Below are 25,124 nucleotides of genomic sequence, written 5' to 3'. Positions count from 1 at the left end.
CTATCCTCTGTAGGCTTTAAAGGACTACTCGGGCTGACTGTGGAAACTGGAGGTTAGATTGAGACCTATCAATTTAGGGCCAGATTCTCTGCTATGGCTGGCATCTACTTGGTGTAGTAGGGGAAGTGTCAGGGAGCTGATTACTTCCCAATTTCTCTGTCTGTCTTGGCCTAGGCCAGGGGTGGGCAAACTTTTGGCCTGAGGGCCACATCGGAGTGTGAAACTGTATGGATGGCCGGGTAGGGGAGGCTGTGCCTCCCCAAACAGCCTGGCCCCCTCCCACTTCCCACCCCCGATTGTCTCCCTCAGAACTCCCAGTCCATCCAATCCCCCCTGCTCCTTGTCTCCTGACTGCCCCTTCCCGGGACCCCCTGCTCCAAACCGCCCCCCTGGGGACCCCACCCACTATCCAACCCCCCGCGCCCCCCAATGCTGCTCAGAGCAGTGGGAGTTCACAGCCTGGCCGGAGCCAGCCGCACTGCCTATGCAGCTGCGGGGAGGGGGGACAGCAGGGGAGGGGCTGGAGGCTGAAGGGCCGGGCAGGACATGCCTGCGGGCCGTAGTTTTCCCACCTCTGGCACCAGTTAGAACAGCCTAAGGGCTGACCCCAGAGGGACCATTCACCAATTGGAGACTATTTGGAGCACATTCCTTTCATTTGGGCCAGAAGGGGGATGGTGTAGGAGTCCACACTGCCAGCTTTTCAGCTCAGAACTCTTATGGTCCAGGAAAATTCTCGGCTGGATGGATAACAGCTAGAATCTGGAGGCACAAGGGTCCAGTATGGAGGGCAGAGAGCAACAGTATTGACAACAAGAAGTTCATACAAAAACACTTTTGTCTTAGTTCTTTGTAGCTTGCAAGAAGATCGCTCACAGAAACCCTGGAGTGTGAAATTTTATTTTTTAAAGTCTTTCTTGTTTGGCAAAACTCTAAATTCTCATGCTTGGGGAATTGACTATTTGGATAAAATGTGATAAATACAGACATATCCAAGGGGATATGTTTTTCATATTTCCTTGAATTTGTCTGTATAAAGAATTGTTGCATGCTTTGGCTGTAAACTATTTTTGGTAAAAAAATAAACTATTTAACTGTAGGTGGACTGGGCCTTGGCAGTTTCGAAGCTTGCCTTATTACAGAAGAATTAGCTTATGGATGTACAGGGGTCCAAACTGCTATTGAAGCAAATTCCTTGGGAGTAAGTCTTAACATTTTTTTTGTACTATTTTTGACCAGAGTTTATAGAATGCTGTACACTATTTTAAAAGAATAAATCTTCTCTTGTAGCAAATGCCAGTCATCATTGCAGGAAATAAGCAACAGCAGAAGAAATATTTGGGGAGAATGACTGAGGAGCCATTGATGTGTGTAAGTGTAGCTGCTACTTTGTCGAATGCTTATGGTCCATGATATCTTCTTTTGCTTTCTTTTGAAGAAAATGTAAAGGGATATGTACTTAATTCAAATAGGTATTTAAATATAACTAGACATCACAATTTACTGTAAGGTCCGGGATAGTAAGTGGAACACATTCAGTTAGCAAATAGAAGTTATCTGGAGTACAGTCAACCAGAAGTCCTGAAGTAGTTGTTTCAAAATCTAACTTCTATTTCAAGAAGAGGAGTTTGGGGTGGGAGGTGGAAAAAAATCACATTTATGTAATCACAGGCAGATTTCAGAAAATGTATAAAAATATGGCCCAACACCTAAAGGCATAAAAACATGCTGAAGTACTATAAACTCTCAGTAGCTGCTGTATCTAGAAGATAGTGAGGATTCAGATGTCTGCTTCAATAAAGGCTGCATAAATAAGCAGCCAAAAATAGAGCATTACAAAAGAACAGGATAAACATAAAATATTCCTTTGCACTTTTAGCTCCAGATTTCAAAGCACTTTACACTCTCAAATATGGAAATTAAGGCACCGAGAATGCGTGACCCTGAATAAGTTTCAACATGTATCATATTAGAGTTGAAGTATAGAAACCAGATTGATAAATATATCTGGACCGCTTGGTAATAGTGACCATAATATAATTAAATTTAATATCCTTGTGGCGAGGAAAACACCACAGCGGCCCAACACTGTAGCACTTAATTTCAGAAAGGGGAACTACACAAAAATGAGGAGGTTAGCTAAACAGAAATTAAGATACAGCACCAAAAATGAAACCCTTGCAAGCTGCATGGAAACTTTTTAAGAACACCATAATAGAGGCTCAACTTAAATGAATACCCCAACCAAAAAAGAGCCACCGTGGCTAAACAACAAAGTAAAAGAAGCAGTGAGAGGCAAAAAAGGTATCCTTTAAAAAGTGGAAGTTAAATCTTAGTGAGGAAAATAGAAAGGAGCAGAAACTCTGGCAAATGAAGTGTGAAAATATAATTAGGAAGGCCAAAAAAAATTTGAAGAACAGCTAGCCAAAGACACAAAAAAGTTATAGCAATGTTTTAAGTACATCAGAAGCAGGAAGCCTGCTAAATAGCCAGTGAGGCTACTGGACAATCAAGATGCTAAAGGAGCACTCAAGCACAATAAGGCCATTGCGGGGAAACTCAATGAATTCTTTGCATCGGTCTTCACAGCTGAGGATGTTCGGGAGATTGCCATCCCCATGAGCCATTCTTTTTAGGTGACAGATCTGAGGAACTGTCCCATATTGAGGAGGTGGTTTTGGAATAAATTGCTAAACTAAACAGTAATAAGTCACTAGGACCAGATGGTACTCACCCAAGAGTTCTGAAGGAACTCAAATGTGAAATTGTAGGCCGACTAACTGTTGTCTGTAACCTATCATTTAAACCAGCTTCTGTACCAAAAGACTGGAGGACCGCTAATGTGATGCCAGTTTTTAAAAATGGCTCCAGAGGTGAACCTGGCAATTACAGGCCAGTAAACCTGACTTCAGTGCTGGGCAAAATGGTTGAAACTATAGTAAAGAACAAAATTGTCAGACGCATAGATGAACATAATTTGCTGGGGAAGAATCAACATAGTTTTTGTAAAGGGAAATCATGCCTCACCAATCTACTAGAATTCTTTGAGGGGGTCAACAAGCATGTGGACAACGGGGATCCAGTTGATAAGTGTATTTAGATTTTCAGAAAGCCTTTGGCAAGGTCCCTCACCAAAGGCTTGTAAGCAGTCATGAGATAAGAGGGAAGGTTCTCTCATGGATTGCTAACTGGTTAAAAGATAAGAGACAAAGGGTTGGAATAAATGGTCAGTTTTCAGAATGGAGAGAGGTAAATAGGGGTGTCCCCCAGGGGTCTGTACTGGTCTCAGTCCTATTCAACATATTCATAAATGCTCTGGCAAAAGGGGTAAACAGTGAAGTGATAAAATTTGCAGATGATACAAAACTACTCAAGATAGTTCAGTCCCACGCAGACTGCAAAGAGCTACAAAAGGATCTCTCAAAACTGGGTGACTGGGCAACAAAATGGCAGATGTTGATAAATGCAAAGTAATGCACATTGGAAAACATAATCCTAGCTATACATATAAAATGATGGGGTCTAAATTATCTGTTACCACTCAAGAAAGAGATCTTGGAGTCACTGTGGATAGTTCTCTGAAAAAAATCCACTCAATGTGCAGCAGCAGTCAAAAAAGCAAATAGAATGTTGGGCATCATTAAGAAAGGGATAGATAATAAGACAGAAAATATCGTATTGCCTCTGTAAATCCATGGTATGTCCACATCTTAAATATTGCGTGCAGATGTGGTCACCCCATCTCAAAAAAGATATCATTGGACTTGGAAAAGGTTCAGAAAAGGGCAACAAAAATTATTAGGGGTCTGGAACGGCTGTGATATGAGGAAAGATTAATAAGATTGGGACGTTTCAGCTTGGGGGAAAAAAAGAGAACTAAGGAGGCGTATGATAGTCTATAAAATCATGACTGGTGTGGAGAAAGTAAATAAGGAAGTGTTATTTACACCTTCTCATAACACAAGAACCGGGGTCCCCAAATGAAATGAATAGGTGGCAGGTTTAAAAACAAACAAAAGGAAGTATTTCTTCACATAACACACAGCCAACCTGTGGAATTTTTTGCCAGAGGCTGTTGTGACAGATAAGACTATAATGGGTCAAAAAAGAATTAGATAAATTGGAGGCTAGGTCCATCAATGGCTATTAGCCAGGATGGGCAGGGATGGTGTCCCTAGCCTCTGTTTGCCAGAAGCTGGAAATGGATCACTTGATGATTACCTGTTCTGTTCATTACTTCTGGGGCACCTGGCATTGGCCACTGTCGGAAGACAGGATACTGGACTAGATGGACCTTTGGTCTGACCCAGTATGGCCATTCTTATGTTCTTATCTATTACTGAAGTTTTATCAGCATAGTAAACCAATTAATCACTCAGTTGCTTGGACTCATTTGACCCTGTGTGTTTTTTTGTTTAAATACTTAGAGGACTGCATCAGTAAGTAGCTTTTCAATACCCTAATCCCAAATGTGTAAATTTTAGTTCTGGTAGTCCAAGAAACTTAGCTTTATCAATGTGTCTCATTTATCAGAAATTTGCAATAAATGTGTTTAGTATTCTTATTCATCACAGTGGCTTATTGTGAGCTTCCACCCTATCAGAGCCTATACAGAATAGAGCACCCCTAATGTTGTGGTATCTTTAGTCTTAAGATTTGCTTTGTACTGTATCCGAAAGATAAAACTAAAGTTTATATGTGAGCCCCACTTTCCTGATGATCTATATCAATAGTTGTCTTAGTAAAGGGCTTCACCAGTTCCTTGATGGGATCTATTAGGAAAAACAGTTCGAGTTTGCATGTAGAGAGTAGAACGTTAGATGAATATGTTTGCACGTGTTTATACTGTATGTACCTGTGTATGTGTGTGTATGTATTACATACTTGACAGCCTGCTGTTTGTGTGTATTTGTAATGAAAGGCTAATTGCCTTTCAGAACTGAGCATAACAGTAATTTTTTTGGCAAGAAATATGAATGCCATCTCAGTCAGTGTTGTTTCTGATACTATGATGCATGGAGGGTGGAAAGACAGCATTTCTTTAACAGCTAAACTAAGACATGCCTCATTTTGGCACAGGGGCTCATTTGTGCTTCACTCTGTCAGCAGCCCTTGTCATAATCCTAACATAGGCCTGACATAATCGCTGTACCTAATATGTCATATCTGTATTTAAAAGGTGGCATGTAAGTTATCATTAGAAAACTAATAACTCACTGATGATTAACATTTTTGCATGATGTATGTAGTGGATGTGTATACAAAATTCTAAATATGCACCAGAATTATATTCTTAAAATGTGTTTGGCATGTAATGCATAAGCACAGACTGCCTTAGACAAAGCCTCGTCTTCAGGCAGACAATGAAGGTACATGTTCGGTAAATAAAACTATCAAGTCAAGTGCAGGAGGAGATAGCATGGCGTCTATGCCTAACAGGAGAGAAGCTTGGTCTGGTTTTACTTTTTGAAAAATACATTGCAGATGTATTTACTTGTATATAAAGATGGGGGCTGAACCTCAAATGATAAGCAATTGAATCAAATGGTAATATACAATACTACTGTATTGTAAGATGGTATAGAGTGGAGGTCCTCTCTAAAAACTAATGACACACTAGTGATTAATCTCATTGTGAAATGTATGTATTAATACTATCTGAGGAGATAGGGATACATAATGATATTATGCTTTAAAGTCTGTGGCCAAATAGGGAGAAACAAGCTTCCTTCCAGATAGGAGACAAGGCCTCTATTTGTCTCCTATGTAAATTAAGCATGGCGCAATCAAAACAGTGGAAGCCCTATTTACGTACAGGGGGATGGGAAGACCAGAGGAAAGGAAAAACAGCATGAGGTCATCCTGCCTCTTAAAACAAAGTAATTGAACTTTGAAAGATATAAGCAAAGAAAGAAGCCATCTTTGGCATCCATCACTAGACAGACACAAGGGAACAGAGCTCTTGTAAGCTAAGAAAGATGGGTCCTTCAGTGAAGGAGGGAGATAGATTTGAAGTCCCTGGGAATTGAATATAGGTGAGAAACCTCATTAGGCAAAGATCTTTCACCCAGGAAGACAAGGGGAAGCTAGCCCCTTGTGGTTCTGTGGAAGGTCCTGACTGAGAGGAAGTCAGCCATGGCTGGGGAAAAAGGAAGACTGGTGAGAGAAACCATCTTGAACAAATCCTGTACTTTGCTAGCTTAAGTTTGAGACTTTTTGATTCGTTTGTAACACTTTATAACATTATTCCTTTTTCTTGGCACCAGTTAGCCTATGTCCTATTGTAAATAAATTTGTTTTATTTTTACTATAAGCCAATTCAGTACTGTGTTTAAAGGGAAAGGTGTATTTACTCCAGTTAAGTTAATAAGCTGTCATGTGCTTTTGTGTCATTAGAGGAACAAATAAACCTTATATTTTTCTGAACTGTCCAAGAGAGGGCTGGACATTAGAGCACACAGTTTGGGGAACAATTAGGATTGGGAGTGTATTGGGATCACCCTGCAAATATTAACCGAGGCTGGCAGAAAGCCACATAGGGGTGACAGGCGTGTTGCAGGCAGGCTGCTAGGGTCAGAGTTGCAGGACCAGAGCTGCAGATATACATAGGCACTGAGGGCATGACCTGCATGTTGTTGCTGACTGTGAATGTCATGGCTTGGAGTTACAGTAGCAAAGCATTTGAGGCACCCAGGGTTACAGGGCAGGTGGTTACTCAACCCCTCGCTATTCTGGATTGCATCCTGAACCCTGCGACGCTCATACAATTGGGATTTTTGTACTCAATAGAAGTAGTACAAACACTGGACTAAGTTCTACTCTCTGACACACTGGTATACTCTTCTGTATCAAATAAGGAACTTTCGCTATTCAAAATTATACTGGTATTAGAGTCTAAATCAGTAGTGTGACTTAAGCATATCCTTTAGGGACCATATCCTAGAGGTGAGAAGAAAGTCCATTCCTTTTTAATCCATGTGTTTTCTGCCAACAAGGTGCCATTTTTAGTAGTGCACAGTCGCTTACATCACTGGATTGAGACCACCTTTTTTTAATATAGGCTTCTGAATATTGAATACAAACTTTCAGTCACTATCAGCCTGGGCTGGATTCAAATTAGCAGCTTAAAAGTGAGGTGGTTTGTATTCTGATAATTTTAAGAGCCATTCAGTCCCCCAGTAAAGCACTGTTACTATACACAGACTGAATTATTAACAGTTTTTACACTATGGTGCATCAAGGATATAAAGATAACAGGGGAATCTTAAAAAATAAAAATAAAATTGAGTTGTTACCCACATTACTTACTACTTACCTATTATTTCAAAAAGTAAACTGCACAGTATAGCTTGTCAAAATTTTCCACAATGTCTAGTAATTTACTTTGGAAGTTTAAACCTATTAAACATATTTTTGCATTTTATCTATTCTTTTTGGTAAGGCTTCTTTTAATTCATTTGTGGAAACACATTGAGTGAGATGAAAAAATCAAGACCATTATAAGCAATAGTTTGGTACCTACACAGTGTGATAGTCTATTCAGTCCTCGTCATAAAATGAAGTGACTTTTGTTATTCTGTGCCTTGCTTTGCTTTTTTTTTTTTTTTTTTTTTTTTTCCCTTTTAGGCCTACTGTGTAACAGAACCTGGAGCAGGCTCTGATGTGGCTGGTATAAAAACGAGAGCTGAGAGGAAAGGAGATGAATATGTCATTAATGGTCAAAAGATGTGGATCACCAATGGTGGCAAAGCTAACTGGTACATTAACTGCTTATTAATTGGCTTTACGGTTTCAATTACTTTGTGTTCAGCCCTTCACCATGTTTTATATATAACAGAAAATTTCCTCTGACTAAGATAAGTATTAGGCTCTCTTTTTTATGATCCCTGTTCTAAATCTTCATGTTCATTACATTCTATTTTGAGCTGTGATCAATATATCACTACAGAATTTTGCAGCTAACAGTGCACACTTTAGTGCCCCACAAGATCTACTAAGGAAGCCACCAGATAACAAAACTACTGAAAATTTGTTTGATAGCAGCATGATTTAAAAGCCAATTAATTCTACCTATTTTTAAAGGGAGGAAAAGTTCAGAGAATGACTTACTTGCACAGTACTCAAAAGAACTTGTCTTATTATTCATTACTCTGCCTTGATTGTATACATGGTCACTGAGCGTAGTTTTCTTCTAGCCACATATACAGCTATACGACACGTGTCACTTCCCACACAGATGGTTATAAAAAAAAGTTACATTTGTGTGGTGTCTTAAAGAGAATACTTTCCGAGCTATCCCCAAATCTAGATGTTGTTACCTTGAAGTCTGAAAAGAGCATTTTTTTTAGAAGTACAGTTCTCTCATCCTGACCTAGCTAATATCCTGTACAACCTGCTTCAAAGAAATTTGCTTAATGGTTCAAGATCTTTAAGGAGGAACCATTTAATACCACCTAGCATATATCTTATGTCATCAATGAATACTACAGGAGGTGACTTATCGAATTTGTTTCATTTTTCTTTTAGAAATGAGCTGCAACTTAGACCTAGAAGAATAAAATTAGTCCCTTCCATGAGACTAAAGGTTTTCACACAATCACCTCCTCCCCTAACCCTTGATCTGCTGTGAAATGACCCATTTCTGCAATAGCTTTTTCATAACCTTCCTAAAGATAGTAACTAATATAATAAAAAATCACATTGCAATATGAGGAAACGGTTCTTTGTATCAGTTGTTTTGTGTAATTTTGTTGGCACTTCCAATACACCCACCACTGTGGTATGTAAGTGCCTCAGTAGAAATATTTCCAATTTAAAGCAGGCTGTCTGTTGTTCATGTCATCTGCCAGAAGAAAAGAACTTAATGCCTCCTTTTAAGAATCTCTTGATAGGGTTAATGTAATATGGTAGTTAATATCTATCTTAAAAAAAACTTGTAACTGTTTATCTCTTAATCATGAAGACAGGTTTGAGTCACTCAAGTTACTGTGTGTTTGCACTAGGTATTTTTTGTTAGCTCGTTCCAGTCCTGATCTGAAAGCCCCTGCCAGCAAAGCCTTTACTGGATTTATTGTGGAAGCAGACAGCCCTGGAATCCAAATTGGAAGAAAGGTGGGGTGTATATGCATAGATATTTATAAGAGTGCTAGTTAGGTACTAGGAATTGCACTTTTCAAAAACAGTAATGATACTATTAATATGAATGCTTTTTAACATATTAGGTATACAACATAATTGTGCCTAGCACAAGAAAACATTTTTGTACTCATTGCTATTTCTATATTGTGACTCATTTTTAAAGATGTTTGAAATAAATTAGTGGTGACTTACTAGGTCTATCATATTAGTATTATGGGTTTATTTCAAGTCAACATGAGGCTTGGTCACCTGGATGGTTTTAAAAAAAAAAAAAGCCTGATTTGATCTTGTTTACACTGGTGTAACTCTATAAATAACCATGGAGTTACACCACTGCACATAAGAAATATGTGAAATCAGAATTGCACCTAAGACCAACTTTTCTTGTAATCAGAGGACTGACTTTCTTTTGACTGCTGATCTGTGTGTGTGTGCGCACGCGCGCAAGGAAGCATGACTGATGGGAGTAAGGAAGGAGCAGCTTATCTGCAAAACCGCACACCTTGAATTCTGTCTGAAAAGATTTTACCTATTGTTTCAAGTAACACCTAACTATTGAAAATGAAAAATTACTTATCCTCTATATTTTACTGTTGTGTATTTGACATAACTACATGTATAGTCAATTTCATTGGATCCTCTGCATAGAGAGCCAATCTCTTTTTCCTGTTTGTGTGGGTGTTTAAAAGTAGCATGGAAAGGGAAAAATGTGATTACACACCCACAAAAATTGTGAAGGGGAAGGGGGAGAAGGGGAATGACTCATGGGCCAGTGTAGTGCCTGAAATAATTTTGCCAACTTGATGGGTAACTTTGAAATGTCCATTTATTTAGAAGAAGAACGTATGTCTCTCCTTTCCTTTCCTGACTCCCAGCCATGGCTGTTCTGCCACTTGAACAGCACCAGTATATGCAACAGGTGGAGCCATGCTGCAGATCAAATTTGTTGTTTTACATTGTGGAGCGGTATCATAAATTCTGTTTACTGATTGGTCTATTTCTTGGGGGTGATCAAAGGGACTCTGTCATATCAACTTAAACCTGAAATTTATATATTTGTATTTTCTCAAATAAATCCAAAATTAAAACAACCTTGTACAAAACAAACTTCAATAGAAATATTTTTGACTTTATAACATTTCAGTAGAATCTATTTCTGAAAGAACAGTTTCTCTCAAAGAGCTTGTCACTAAAATGTTTTATTGCTAGTGCTTGAAACTGCTTTAGAAAATGGCTGTAAGCAAAAGGTGAAACTAGCGATTTTTCATTGTACTTAGAAAAATAAAGGGAATAAAAAGCATAAGGAAAAGAATGATTGATTTTTTTTTTTTAAAAAAATCATTGTTTTAATGAACTCCTTGAGTGTTTTTAGCATAAGTAAAGAAATTGTTTTTGGTTGCTTGTTTATCAACCAGAAGTAACTCTTCAAGGTTAAAACCACCAAATGCAGTCAGGGCAGTTGTTTAAATTTTTGCTCTCAAGAGAGCTAATCTGTCTTTTGTTTAAAAATATGGTTTATAAAACAAAGGGCAGGAATGCACACAGTGGTTAATTGCGATGCAAATAGGTATTTGCATATGGAGTTACTCAATATGCATGTCTGAGTGCTCTGTGGCTGCATCTGGTGTGTTTAACTTTGAAAACTTGGTTGAAAAAATCTGTTTCAATTTCTTTTCAAGTAAATCAAAATTTAGAAAACATGTCATGCCATGGAAGTATTCAGTTCCAGTTGTACCTTTTGTAAACTTCTTTTTCAGGAGATGAATATGGGTCAGCGCTGCTCAGATACAAGAGGTATTGTCTTTGAAGATGTGAGAGTGCCCAAAGAAAATGTTCTAAGTGCTGAGGGAGTTGGTTTTAAAATTGCTATGGGAGCTTTTGATAAAACCAGACCTCCAGTAAGTAGCAGCAATAAGGTGCATTTTTAATAAAGCAAACAAAAAAACTTAAGGTAAAAGTGGAGAATTCAGATTTTACTATGTACTGTATTTGAACTATACAGGTAGCAGCAGGTGCTGTTGGGCTAGCACAGAGAGCATTGGATGAAGCTACTAGGTATGCTTTGGAAAGAAAAACCTTTGGAAAACCAATTATAGAGGTAAGTTACGCAAAAAGTTACAAGCCACAGTTTCGTAGCATGTGTTGTTAAGATACTCTATTTTCATGGGACTACTTTATAGTATCTGTCTGCTCTCACTCTGCTTTTTCAAATGGAAAGGTAGAGTTGAGCACTCCATATAAAACCATAAATAAAGCTAACCAGGTACTAACTCCAGAAACTTTTAAAGAATGAATTGGTAAATGGTAAGTTATTTCAAAGCAATGTGCTGGGGCTGAATTATATCAGCCAGATACTTCAGTTTCCTTACTTACTGGGCAGACAGCTGCAGGGGAGAGAAGACGTGATACCAACTTTTCTTTTTGATGTAAAGCAGGATACAGACCGCATTAATAATGTAGCTAAACGGTGCAGTTCAAAGCTAAATTTTGTAATTAAATAGGTTTTTAATTTTTAATTACCGTATATACTCAATTATAAGCCAGTTTGTTTATAAGCTGATCCCCCCCTCCCCCCCAAGATGGATAAGTAAAAATGGAAAATGTTTATGACCCATTCATAAGCTGACCCTATAATTCAGGGGTTGGCAAACTTTGGCTCCCAGGCCATCAGGATAAGCTGCTGGCAGGCCGAGATGCTTTATTTACCTTGAGCGTCCGCAGGCACGGAGGTAAACCTAAGTAAACAAAGTGTCCTGGCACTCCAGCTGCTTACCCTGATGGGCTGGGACAGCAACTGGTGGGGAAGTTTTTTGGGGGGGAGAAGCTGGGGGTCAGGAGAGTAACTCCTGTGACCACCGCCCACATGACCCACCCCTAGCCCGGGACCCCCACAGTCTCCCCATCCCTTCCCACCTTATCTGGGGAGAGCCAGGGGAGGATGTCTCTGGCCTGGCTGGAGCTGCTCTGGCAGGTCAGGCGGTGTGGCCGCAGCCTATTCCAGCAGGCTGGGCCGGGCGGCGCGGCTGCAGCCTGCCTGCTTCGGAGGCTGCAGGGAGAGCAGCGTGGCTAGAAGCGGAGAGACTCTGGCCCCGCCTCTTCCCTTCTGGCTCTGCTGGCTGTACTGCCTCTCCTTGCTTCCTCTGTTGGGGGGAGAGGCTGTGTCCCACTTCTCCCCTCTCTGTATACCCGTTCATAAGCCGACCCCCTTCTCTGATGCTTCCCTTTTTTACTAAAAAAAATTCAGCTTTTGGAAGAGTATATATCGTACTTGGAACTATGCCCCAAGTTATAGGTGTGAGATTCTGCCATTCCCCATCCCATAGCATATCTCTGAACAGAATTAATTCCATATGCTGCTTTGCCCACAATATTAAAGAAGCTACATTGTTTCTTTTGTATTCACTGTAGAATCACAACTAGGCAATATTAACCTGCTTTTATTTTAACAATCCTAGCACCAAGCAGTGTCCTTCATGCTGGCTGAAATGGCAATGAAAGTGGAACTAGCTAGACTGGCTTACCAAAGGGCTGCTTGGGAGGTTGATGCTGGTCACAGAAATACTTACTTCGCGTCCATTGCAAAGGCATTTGCTGGTGACGTTGCAAACCAAATAGCTTCAGATGCAGTCCAGATTTTTGGAGGAAATGGATTTAATAGTGAATATCCTGTAGAAAAACTAATGAGAGATGCCAAAATCTATCAGGTAAGTAAAACAAATAACTAAAATATTACTATAGGGATTGTATTATTTCTACAAAATGAGCTAGTGGTTGCTTGCTTTTAAAATAGACTACTAAATAAAATTTGAAAAGCTGCCTTCTCCCTCCCCACCTCACTTTTTTGTGTGTGCAGGTTTTGCTTTGCACCTCTGGAGGTAGGATGCATCTTCTAGTAGACTGGGGAAGGAGGATAGCTTTGTGACTGGCCTAGAAGGCAGCTTGGGACTTGCAGTGCCAAGGAACCCTTCTGTTTTGTCCTCCCACACCATCCAAAGGCACAGAATCTCCCTTATCTCCATCACTGAACTTGTTTTAGCCAGGGTTAGGCAGCATGTCGTAGTAGCGCTTCATTCACTCTGTTGCCCCCATTTTGGAGGGAGCTGGGATGATGGATTGGAAAAAGCAGTTCTGAGCTACCCAAGGAGTGAGGAAGGGGAGGATATTTGGCTTTGAGAGGCAAAGTAGCTTCCTAAATCAATGATGAGCCTTGGCATGTATTATCTGAAACTAAAGTTGATGACTGTCACTACTCCTTTTTAGCTCTTAGAATTACTCTTGAGACCTGAGAGAGGTGCTACTTGTGCCTTCAGTTTTTAGAGCACTCTCATATTATGTGGATATTTTTATTGTGGCACTTGAGTGTCTCTTTCCAAGTAAGAGCCATCTTTCTAAATGCTGTTTTAAGTCTGAGCACAGAAATGTTGGCATAGCAAGCCTGCATGTAGGCTAAAACACCATTCTTAAACTTGGCTTAAACATGCTTTGTCCTGACCCCACACTACATGGCCAGTACTTAAGTAGCCTGAATTAGTTTTAATCAAACATTCTCAGCCCAATTCAGATAACTCTTAAACTAAGCCACAACATAAAGGGCTGTGTAGTAAAAGGAAGGCTGCCGCTGTTAGCACTTTGTTGGTATAGCAGGTGTCCAATGTTATCTTAGTAAGCTCCTCTGCAATGCTACTGTGGAAGTTCAGTGAGGCTCAAGTTCACAGCAGGGAGCACCTGCTTAGGCACGGTAAGAGGAAGCTGAGACTGAAAGGAAAGAAACCAAAACTGTAGAGAAGAATATAGACTTTAATCCCCCACTTCAGTCTGTTTGTTCTTAAACAGTTTTTAAGGAAACTGAAATTATACAAAAGAAAAGGAGTACTTGTGGCACCTTAGAGACTAACCAATTTATTTGAGCCTAAGCTTTCGTGAGCTACAGCTCACTTCATCGGATGCATTCAGTGACCACTGAATGCATCCGATGAAGTGAGCTATAGCTTACGAAAGCTTAGGCTCAAATAAATTGGTTAGTCTCTAAAGTGCCACAAGTACTCCTTTTCTTTTGCGAATACAGACTAACATGGCTGAAATTATACAAAACAGTTAATATAAATAATCAAATCTACAGACTATTTTAAAAGTCTTTCTGAAGTGGGGATTGAATTTTCTTCTTCCTTACACGATGATCCACTATACTTGCCTGGTGCAATACTGGTGGTAATCCTCACCCATTTGCTAAATCACATAGACAGAAAGGAGGGACCCATAATAGCAGCATTTTATGATTACTTAAACAAAAAGCCACTTCAAGTACTCAGAGTACTGCACATCAGGGAACCAGCTCAAGATAAGCACAACTATGGCTTTGCATTCCCCAAGTTTAGCTGTGGCGCACACAGGCAGCCAAGGATTGGGGCCCAGATCTTGTTCCAGTTCCATATGTGTGTGTGTGTGTTTCCTTTGTCAGTGAATCTATAAATAGTGTTATGGGACCATTTACTGGAGGGAAACAGGAAAGAAATCTGAAACCCCAGCCCAATTACACAAGTCTCAGACAAAACATCCTTCCTTCCAGTTCTTTACCTTCTCTACAGAAAAGCTCAGTCCACTCAAGCTCTGTCCCAGTACCTTCTCTGGTCTCTGAGTGTACCCCTTCAGGTTCAGACCTTGTGCTTTTACCTGTCCTGGGGTGTAATCCCACAATTTTCCCACTCTTAGACGGGGCCGTGGGCTACTGTACCTTGTGATGCCCTGTGTATAAGCTATGCTTACCCTGCAGGTCTGACTGGGTTTAACGGTTCTTCCCTTTGGTAGTCTGTGACCAGTGGTGAATATTGTGACCAGACAGTTTGTTAAAAACCAAGTATTGTTTATTTCTCACAGTAGGAACAAAGCATAAAAGAACAAGGATTTTAAAACAAATTATAATCTACCCATATATCTGTCTTACCTGAGAGAACATCTTACCATCCTCTGTTTATAACCTAAGCAGGCCAACAGCACCCCAGCAGGTGCCTATGTCGTTGTGGTTTTCCCAAACAGCTCCCCAGTCCTTTTATAAACTGATATTGACCTTTTGATCTTCTTGTGTTCCCAAGTCTTTTTCTGTCTAGCATTGTCTCTTAACAATCACAAAGTGCCTACCAAACAGTGACTTATTTTGAGTCATTGTTTTCCTTCCTACCCAACATATTCATACAGTAAACATTGCCAATAACTAGGGAAACATACAGTATTAATAGAATAGATCCATGTCCATCGCAAGCTCTTCAAATATTTTTACTGTGTTACTAGGATGCCTTGGGTTTGTAAAACTGTTTTAGGTTGTCATCTTTATAAATGGCCTATTACGTTTCAAAGTAATATCTTTTTATATCAATCATAATATTTATATGAGAAATCTATCCAGATGTTTGATTTGATGCTTCCTAAAGAGATCCGATTCTAGACGCTCATTTCATAGAAAGGTTCAGAGGGAATTAAGGTGCTGTTCTTCTTCGAGTAGATGCAACTGTGTATTCCACTTAGGTGTGTGCTTGTGCCCAATGCATCAGAGCCAGAGCATTTTGCCTAGCGTTAGTGGATAGAGGGACAGCGCTTGCACCTTGTGGTCATAGCCCCTCCTCTGGCTAATTTGAGGCAGCATTGCCCTGGCCCCCTAAGTTCCTTTTTACCACCTCTGACTGGAGTTGGAGCTCTGTGTGGTCTTAACTTCACAAGCTCTCACTATTGTAGAGTATTTTTTTTTCCTAGTTGTTAGGAGTATCCTTAGTGTTAGTTAGATTCACGTTAGTTGTATTTAGTTAAGTATTCCCCTGAGATGCCCTCACCAGGGTTTAAACATTGTCAGTCATGTGGGGGAGCGATTCCCAACAACAGTCTCCACATGTGGTGCTTGGGTGAAGCCCACATCAAGGAGCAGTATTCAGTCTGTAGATCGTTCACAAAGTGGACTCCGATGTCTAGGGATCTTCGCCTAAAGAAGCACCTACTTGAACAGGCCATCCTTCGACACTGAGGCTCTCGTAGGATTGGAAGTCACCCTCTAGTTCTGAGAATGCTGGTGTTCCAGGCTCTAGAGCAGGCGCCTCTCCGAAGAGATGGGGGAGCTGTTCCCCGTTGGGTGCACCAAGGAAAAGATTGCATAAGACCATTCCAGGTCTCCTGGGGATTCTTCTGCCTCCCCGAGGAAGAGCACAGGGTTAGTGCTGGCACGCAGAATGGCGCAGGTGCCTCTAACCCAGCATTTCTCAAATGCGGCCACCAGGGGCTTTTCTTTCAGCCACAGCCTCCTGGGCTGTGATTCAGGGGGGAAGCAGTGACCCCTCTCTCAGGGCCACCAGCGGGGGTTGGGCCATGCCCCCCTCCAGAGACACAAATGTTGGAGGTGCAGGCAGCTGGTGAATTCCCCACTTTCCCAAGGGTGGGGTGACAGGCTTCAGCCTTCATCCACGTGGTGGCAGGCTCACCACCCACACCATCATCCCTAGGCCCCACAGCCTCCCTGCCCACTTCCCCATCCAGGGCTTAATTTGTCCCAGGACTTGCTGGGGCTGAGTAAGTCTGCTGTGAAGAGTGATATTAACAAACATACAGATATCACTTTTCCCAGCAGCAGACTTACTATCTAGTAAGTTATTTTTTTAAAAGGCAACCAAAAAAGCAAAAGAAACAACAACAACAAAAAGACAAGAACATGCAAAGCACCTTATTTGTTTCTATTCTGTTTAGGTCCAGTGAAGAACAGAGACCACTGTACATTTTTTTTTTTTTTAATTACTGAGTCTGGGGGGAAAAAAACCTACATAAATGCATTACAATGATTTGGACCTGTTTCATGAATATTTATTTGTTTTTCCTAAAGTTAATTATTTTAGGAAAAATTGTCAACATGGCCACCAGCAAGAGTTGGTGGCTGCACTCTGAGGCCACCAAAAAGTTAGTTGTGAGAACCCCTGATCTAACCTCTCCCTGGTGCCGAGTAGGGAGGTAGAAATCCTGTACCATCAACTCTGGTTCTGGCTCCAGAGCATCCATTGAGTCCAGTATGGACAAGGGCGATGCCAACACTGATTGACTGTTTCCATGTTGACAGCTACAGATCACCTCAGCCTTTCCATCCCGACCTCTCCCTTGGTCTAGGACATTGCCAGGGCTGCATCATTTATAGCCGCATTGGCTGCATGGGCCGCTGAACCCTTGGGTCTGTTGGCATCACACCCCGATGTTCCTCTTCCACAATCTATAGAAGCAGGGCCAGCACCAGGTTCAGTGCAAGGGACCTCCTTGGCACTGGAAAACTCCTCAGCACCATTGCATTTGGCACTGCCAACATTACTGTGGCAGTTCTCACCACCCTCCACTTCAGCACAGTCACCTGCTTCAGTAATGCCACTGACTTCAGGGTCAACACTCCTTCCAGCACCAGCGAACTCTGTGCTGGTGATATTGCTTCATTCATTGGTGCCAGTCCCTGCCTCATTCTGGGCAACGAATGAGTCAGACTGGCTACTTGCTCCCTCAGGATTGGCTCCACCTTTATACCTGAAACCCAAGGCTTCTCGGCACTGAGGTCGGGATCTTCCTCCTCCTGCCCTCCATCACCTGACCCACATTGGGGACCATTTATGGAGTACTATGGGCACCAGGAGTGGCACTTGTCTTTCAGTTGGCAGAGGGGCCCCTGGCCTGGTGCCTTCTGGCCATTAATGCCACGAATAAGGATAGGGCCTCCATGGAATCTGTGGGACACTCCTCGGTTGCCGAGGGCACACTCCTCAGCTCGCTCTAAGGTGAGGTTGCTGGGCAGATCAGTGGCATGAACTGTTGACCCACTTGCAGGTTCAGGCACCAGTGATCCTTCCCCTTCTGGAGCCCATGGAGCTGCTCATCCAGCTCCATCAGTGTAGAAACGGGAGCCAGCCTTGGTGCAGTTAACTGCCTCCTCTGTGTCCCTGGATGATTCAGCAGTGCCTGGTTCTTCATCTCCAATACCAGAGGATTTCAAGGCTTATTGTGACCTTTTGTGGTGTGTGGCTGCTTTCCTGGTCATTCAGGTGGAGAACCTGTAGGAGAACAACCATAAGTTAGTGGATCTCCTGCTGCCATCTGCTCCTGAGAGAACACTCATCCCTCTAATGATGCACTCCTAGAGCCTGTAAAGGTTCCCTGGAGCATCCTGGCTTTGGTACTGCCTACTGCAAAGCACATGGAGGAACAGTATTTCATCCCAGTTGCAGTGATTTGAGGGCTTTTACTCCCATCCAGCCCCAAATTCCCTAGTTGTAACAGCTGTGAACAATAGACCCTAAAAGCGCAGGTAGAAGTCTACTCCTAAGGATAGGCACTCCAAAAGGATGGATTTAAACCACCTCCTCCCTGCAAATGCGGATTGCGACCCAGCAGGCATTGTTCACGTACAACTTTGTAAATTGAACAGCTATGTCTTAGTTTGAGGACCAGCTGCCTGAAACCTTCAGAGAAGAATTTTGGGCATTTATCAGCGAAGGCTGTTTAGTGGCCAAGACATTGCAGTCCATGCTGGATGCCATGGACGCTTCGGCCAGAGTTTATGGCCTCTGTGGTGACTATGAGAAGAACGTCCTGGCTGCTGAATTCAGGCATTGCTCCCAACATGTAGAAGGCCATAGAAGATTTGCCCTTTGATGGCTGGGTGTTGTTTTCATACAAGCTGGATGAGACCTTGCCATCCTTCAAGGATTCTAAGGCTACCTACGTTCCTGAGGGGTGTATACACCAACAGTGCAGAGGCACCACTTCAGTGATTAACCACAGCAACAACATCATCTGCAGTGCACCTTTGGGCAACCTTTTGCTCCCTTGAGACAGTGGGATTACCCCAGAAAGGATTATAGATCCCGGAGAAGGAGGCAGTCGAGTCCAGGGTTTGACCCATTGACACACCTCTTGCTGGTGTCCCCCAAGCGCCCATTTTGACTCTGCTAGCCGATCACTTGCCCTGGGTCCAGAATCATCTTGTGGACCATCTCAGCAGGAATTTTCCCCTGAACCACAAGTGGTCTCTAAAGTCCTATGTTCTGCAAGTCATCTTTGCAGTGTGGGGCATCCCAATGATTGACCTGTTCGCTACAAGGGACAACTGGAAATGCCGTCTCCTCTGCTTTCAGGGTGGCCTCAAGGACACCTTCCATCTCATTCAGCAATTGGTTCTCCTGCATGCTTTTCCTCTGATCCTGATCATTCCACAGGTCATCCTCAAGCTGAAAGCAGATCAGGCCACGCTCATCCTCATTGCCCTGGAACGGCCGAGGCAGTGCTGGTTTTCCGACCTTCTTGCACTGTCACTTCAGTCTCCTGTTTTCCTTCCTCTCTATCCTGACCTGCTCATGCAGAATCACGGTCGCACTTTGCATCTGGCACTCCACTCCCTCCCTGCATCTTATGATGTGGCTGCTCTGTGGTTGAATGAGGAGGAAGAGTGATGTTCTGTAGCTGTTCAATAGGACCTACTCAGTAGTATAAAACCCTCTACCAGGATGGCCTATCGGCAAAGTGGAAGCGTTTTTCAATGTGGTCATTGGCTTGTGGAGTTCAGCTGACACTAGCTAGTATCCAAGACATCTTGGACTATTCGCTACGTCTTCAGTTATCAGGCTTACACTTAGCTAGTTGAGGGTGTATCTGGCAGCAATCTCAGCCTTTCAGACACTCATTCATGGAAGATTGGTGTTTTTCCAAAGGCATGGTGAAAAGATTCTTCAAGGGAATCCTTCATCTTCACCTGCTGATGCAGGAACTGTTTCCCTTGTGGGATGTTACCACAGTTTTAGTGACTCTTATGGAACCTCAGTTCAAGCCTCTGGCATCCTGCCCCTGTCCTCTCATTTAAAAAAAAACAAAAAACTGCCTTCCTCGTGGCAATACCATCTTCGAGGAAAATGTGTGAATTGCAGGCGGAACCTGCCTGTGATGGCAGAGCCTCCTTACATGCAATTCTCCAAAGACAAAGTGACATTTCGGCTGCACCCAAAGTTTGTGTCTCAAGTGGTCTCTGTTTCATTTAAACTAGGCAGTATATTTGCTTGTGTTTTTTCCTAAACAGCATTCATCTCCAGAGGAGCAGCATCTTCACACACTGACTATGTCTGACCTTTTATCTAGACAGGACTACACCCTTTCAGGCTTTGCCTCCTCTGTTTGTGTGGTCTGCAGGCAGTATGAAGGGGCAGGCAGTTTCCTCACAGATGATCTCTAAGTGGATAAGTTCCAGCATCATGACTACATATGAAATTGCTTTGGCTATGCTTCCTCTATGGCAGTGGTTCTCAAACTTTTGTACTGGTGACCCCTTTCACACAAGAAGCCTCTGAGTGCAACTGCCCCCTTTATAAATTAAAAAAAATGTTTTTATATATTTAACTCCATTATAAATGCTGGATGCAAAGTGGGGTTTGGGGTGGAGGCTGACAGCTTGCGACCCCGCATGTAATAACCTTGCGACCCCGAGGGGTCCCGACTCCCAGTTTGAGAACCCCTGCTCTATGGGGTGTGATCTCATCCTCAGCTCGCAATCTACATCAATAGCATCCTTAAGTGACATCTCAGTATTGGATATTTGCGGGGCTGCCATATGGTTGTTGATACATACATTAAAAACCATTGTGCCATTACCCTGGCATCCAGAGCAGATGCAAACTTTGGGAAGGTGGTACTGCAGTCCTTGTTTAAATAAACTTGGAGCCCCAGCCCTACAGGTACTGCTTGTGAGTCACCTAAGTGGAATAACCAGCTGCATTTACTCAAAGGATAAACGGTTACTTACTGTAACTGTAGTTCTTTTGAGACGTGATGCAGATGTGTATTCCACAACCCACCTTCTGTCCCCTCTGCATAGGCATCTAGTTTCTGGGCATTTGGTGCAAAGAAACTAAGGGGGGAGTCAGGGTGGCAATACCTCAATAGCCAGCGATGGGACTATGGCCACAAAGTGCGAATGCCACCCCTCTAGAGGTACTGCTAGACAAAATTTTCCAGTTCTGGTGCACTGCACTGGGTGTGCGCACACACCTAAGTGGAATACATATCTGCATTACGTCTCAAAGAACCACAGTTGCCGCAAGTAACAGTTTCATGTCTTAAGTGTCCAGAGCCTTTTCGTTCTATAATTGCCTTGTAAGTATTTTTATTATTTAAATCTTTCTCCCAGAAACTTGGATTTATTATTGTTGATTTTGTTATCAATTTTCTTTGGGACTCAACGAATGGTAAATGATTTTTATTTAGAAGAAAAAATCTGAGTAGGTCTCCAAATTTTCTACATTCATCTTCTCTGAACCTTATTGATTTTGATTAATCTTTTTTATAATTATGATGGATAATGTCTGTGTTTATATTTAAGAATTTTTAAAATTCTTATTGATTTTAAATTTTCACCATTGCGGGAAATTATGGGGAGGTCAGACAATTATTTAATGACAGTAGACGTTGAGATTCAAAAGGTTAAAGCTTTATAAACCGTTAATACATAAATTGTTAATATCACATGTCAAAATAAACAAAAGTAAATATCCGTAAGTCAAGAAATTGTATCTGTTTTACTGTTTATTTGCTTGTCCATTTGTAAAACACTAATTTTAAATCGCTGGATTTTGACTGATAAATTCTCAAGCAGTGTTTTTCCTACTTGTCTGTCTGTACATTTCAGTTATTTTTGTTAGAAATATATTTTTGTCAGTTTGTGCATGGTGAAAGCGATGTTTACTGACATTTACGGATAAAAATCTAATCCTTCCAAGCCTAGTTACGATTATCCCCATTAATCTCTCTGCAGGAGTTATATTTGTGATACATCAGCTAATTATCTAAGGAATTAAAGAGAAGAGAGCCGCAAAATATTTTCTTTTGCGGTTTTGATTGGTCTCCTGTTATTGACATTTGTAGCAGTGTTTCATTATTAAACTTCCTTTAAGAATAATAAATAGAAAATATATATTTGCTGAATTGATTGCAACATTCTTCTGAAGTCTGGACTGAAGAATTTTCATTCTTCAGACATTACTCATTGGTCGCATGTTTTGGGGTGATTCTAATTTCCTTCAATATTCCATCTAACCATACTTCTCTAGTTCTGGTTTCTATTACTCATCTTTTGGGAAGCTTATGGAAAAGGATAATCCACAGTGTTGCCTCATCTGTCTGTAAAGAGTCTTTAAATGCCTTACTGTGTTTCACCCACTGTCACTTTAAATAAGTATCCCAACCTCTGAAAGAGTTTGTTTTATTCCAGATTTATACCATCCTCCCATTTCTGATGCATGATACCTCACATGTCTCTTGCCCTTGATTACTTTTTGCACTTTGTCTGCCCTACTGTATCACTGCCTGATGACAGACAGCATGTGCTCTTGGCCATATGCATCATCTGCAAAAACTTTTTGTTTCCCATTGGTTCTTTTTTTGTTCCATTTCTGTACTTGATTTCATTCAATATTTCACACATTCTTCCATAGACTGTTCTGATAAAGTTATTTCCCCCTTTCTTGTTCTCAATTTAGTCCCAATTACAAATCTAAGTAACAGTGACCATAATCTTATTTAGAAGCTCCCTCTGTACAACTTCAAAAATAACCTTTGAGCTTAAAGTGCCCAAAATTCTTAAGAATCTGAAGCTTCTTGTTCTAGCTTTCAAACATGGGGTGCTAACAGAACTCTTTTTTGTGATAGTCCTTAACGAGACTTGTAGGTCTTTTGTTGCTCAGATAATGCTTTGCAGTTATATACTGCCTTCCTTCTGGGAATCTTGAAACACCTGGTGGTGAACATAATTATCCCTATTATGCAGTTGGAGAAACTGAGGCTGTGAGACCTTGACCAAATCTATACAAGTCTTTAGAAAAGTTAGGAACGGAAATCTTAACTCATCCTGTACTTTAACCACTGAATCATACTTCCTGTCTCCCATCATGCCTCTCTGTTTTTGTGTACTGCCAAAAAGCATAAAGACCAAAATCCTGATTTTATCCTAGCACAAAGAACTTCATAGTAAATGTTTTGTTCTGTTGTCAGTACATGGACTAGAACAGAGGCGTGATTTGAGCAACAGGAGAAAAGGAGAGAGAGAGAACACAGTGCCAGAGAAGATACAAAGATGTGGGCTCAGAGATGAAAGCACACAGGATTACTGGGTGGGGTGGGGCATTGCAAACATGAGAAAATGGAGAGAGAAACAACAAAAGAAGTTCAGAAAGTAAGGGGGGAATTGACCATGAAAGGTTTAGGTAAAGAGAACAACACTGCTTTACATACTTGTGAGGCTTCTAATATTTTGTATGTTGCATTGAAACTGATCTTGCTATATTTTTAAAAAGCTTTTTAAAACAGGCAATGTAACACAATAATGTAATGGTATCATAATTCTTTTCAGATCTACGAAGGAACAGCTCAGATCCAAAGGCTGATCATAGCACGTGAACATGTTGGCAAGTTTAAAAGTTAAGGAAAAGCATTGATGTTGGCTGTCGATGCCTTCATAAAGGAAACGAGGGCTTTAATCTTTTTCTTGAATGCAGTTTAAAAAGAAAAAAATAAGAACCTTTCCTTCACACTTTTGTATTATGTACTTTTTTCCCCTTCTGTCCCAATACAAATTTGGTATTTTCTAAAGCATATCTTTGGCTTCCAATATGGTATTGCGTTTTTTTTTCAATTACACATTTTTTTCTCCTTATAAGGGTCCAAACTTGCACACATTGGAGTACATTGTCATTTCATCATTGAATTCAGTAGGAGCAGACTTGGACCTAAGCAAAGAAAAAATATCTAAATCTTTAATAAAAAAGCTATTACTCTGTTTCCTCAGAGATCATGTTCTGCTTCATATGGTCTCCAAATCAGTAGGTTTCAATTTCTTCTGTGTACTTACAGCTTTGAGTTCTAGAAACTTGCACTTTCAGAATATTTAAAATTAAGTATAGGTGAATGTTTAGACCCTGCTAAATTTATAATACTATGTTCTGACATCAAAACAGGGATTATTGTTTTAGGAAAATAATATCACAGCAGCTGAATTATCATTTTATTTTACTTGTAAATTGTCTACACATGTATGAGCAAAATCTGTTTTTGTTTACAAAGGCATAGCATAATATGAAATTTGGTTTAATTGTGCACCACCTTTCATCTTCTTCATCTGAAACCAGTGCTGATGACATTTTTCTTTTATTTTGCCTATGCGGATGCATGGATTTTTCCTGCTGTGCCTTAAAAAAAAGCTATCCTACAGTGTACATTAAAAAAACCAAAACAAAAAAAACCCTCATTCTCTTCTCTCTCTCCTTCCTAAAATAAGACTTCTTTTTATGGACAAATATTATGAACAACTTTTGGTAACTAATGCTATGCGCAATAGTAGTTTCATTAACTACATATTTTTATAGCAGAAAAACTGAACAATGACCATTCAGATTCGGATTTATTTTAATTTCTTTGAACTGCACGCATTCAAAATCACCAGGGTTACTGTGCCACATTTTTGGTTATAGTATCCCTATTAAACGTAACTATTACCTCAGACTCAAGTATGATGATTGATAGAAGTAGTAAATCACACAATGCAAAGTTTTTCTTGTCAAGTTTAGTAGTAAATGATTGAAAAGTTGTTTCTCTTGTTCATAGTTCTGAATTGCAATAATAAAAAACTACTTATTCTCAGGAAACAGATGTGCGCTACTCATTTTTATTTTCAAATGGGGACCAAACTCCTTCTAACAGACTACAGTAGAAATTGTATAACACAGGGGCGTATGATTGGTAATAGGATACTGAGCTTGTGACATTTTAAGTTACGTGTTCAAATCAGGTCCAGCTCAGAATTAGACCATTCATTTTTAGTCAATCTTTGTGAATGAGTTCATAATTATACTTCAGTTCCTATCTGGTCATTATCCATTATCCATGCACTCCTGCAATGGACCATCTCAGTCGAGGCCGGGGGTTGAATAGCTTAGCCATGGAAA

At 40.9% G+C, this 25,124-nt stretch overlaps 1 protein-coding gene and 1 non-coding gene across 3 annotated transcripts in view; both read left to right on the top strand.

The window, feature by feature from the left end:
* The window catches only part of ACADM (acyl-CoA dehydrogenase medium chain), a 38,290-nt gene extending 13,466 nt beyond the window's left edge, over positions 1-24,824 (top strand). Inside the window, exons 5-12 of one of the 2 annotated variants that reach the window (XM_073357315.2) lie at positions 1,101-1,201; positions 1,291-1,371; positions 7,627-7,757; positions 9,003-9,111; positions 10,896-11,036; positions 11,141-11,236; positions 12,594-12,842; positions 23,534-24,824. In XM_073357315.2, the coding sequence (XP_073213416.1) occupies positions 1,101-1,201; positions 1,291-1,371; positions 7,627-7,757; positions 9,003-9,111; positions 10,896-11,036; positions 11,141-11,236; positions 12,594-12,842; positions 23,534-23,605 (980 nt within the window). In that variant the 3' untranslated portion in view covers positions 23,606-24,824. Of the gene's footprint in view, positions 1-1,100; positions 1,202-1,290; positions 1,372-7,626; positions 7,758-9,002; positions 9,112-10,895; positions 11,055-11,140; positions 11,237-12,593; positions 12,843-23,533 lie in introns of both variants that reach the window. The other variant, XM_073357314.2, reaches the window with a different exon arrangement.
* On the top strand, positions 13,331-13,423 carry LOC140916693 (small nucleolar RNA SNORD45). Its single transcript, XR_012160606.1, has one exon. It is a non-coding gene; the product is annotated as a small nucleolar RNA SNORD45 (small nucleolar RNA).
* Positions 24,825-25,124: the final 300 nt, after the last annotated feature.

This window comes from Lepidochelys kempii, chromosome 8 (assembly GCF_965140285.1).
Source record: "Lepidochelys kempii isolate rLepKem1 chromosome 8, rLepKem1.hap1, whole genome shotgun sequence".
In the NCBI taxonomy this organism is placed as follows: Eukaryota; Metazoa; Chordata; order Testudines; family Cheloniidae; genus Lepidochelys; species Lepidochelys kempii.
The sequence above is the reverse complement of the archived record's forward strand: the minus strand, read 5'-3'. Positions and strand labels throughout refer to the sequence as shown.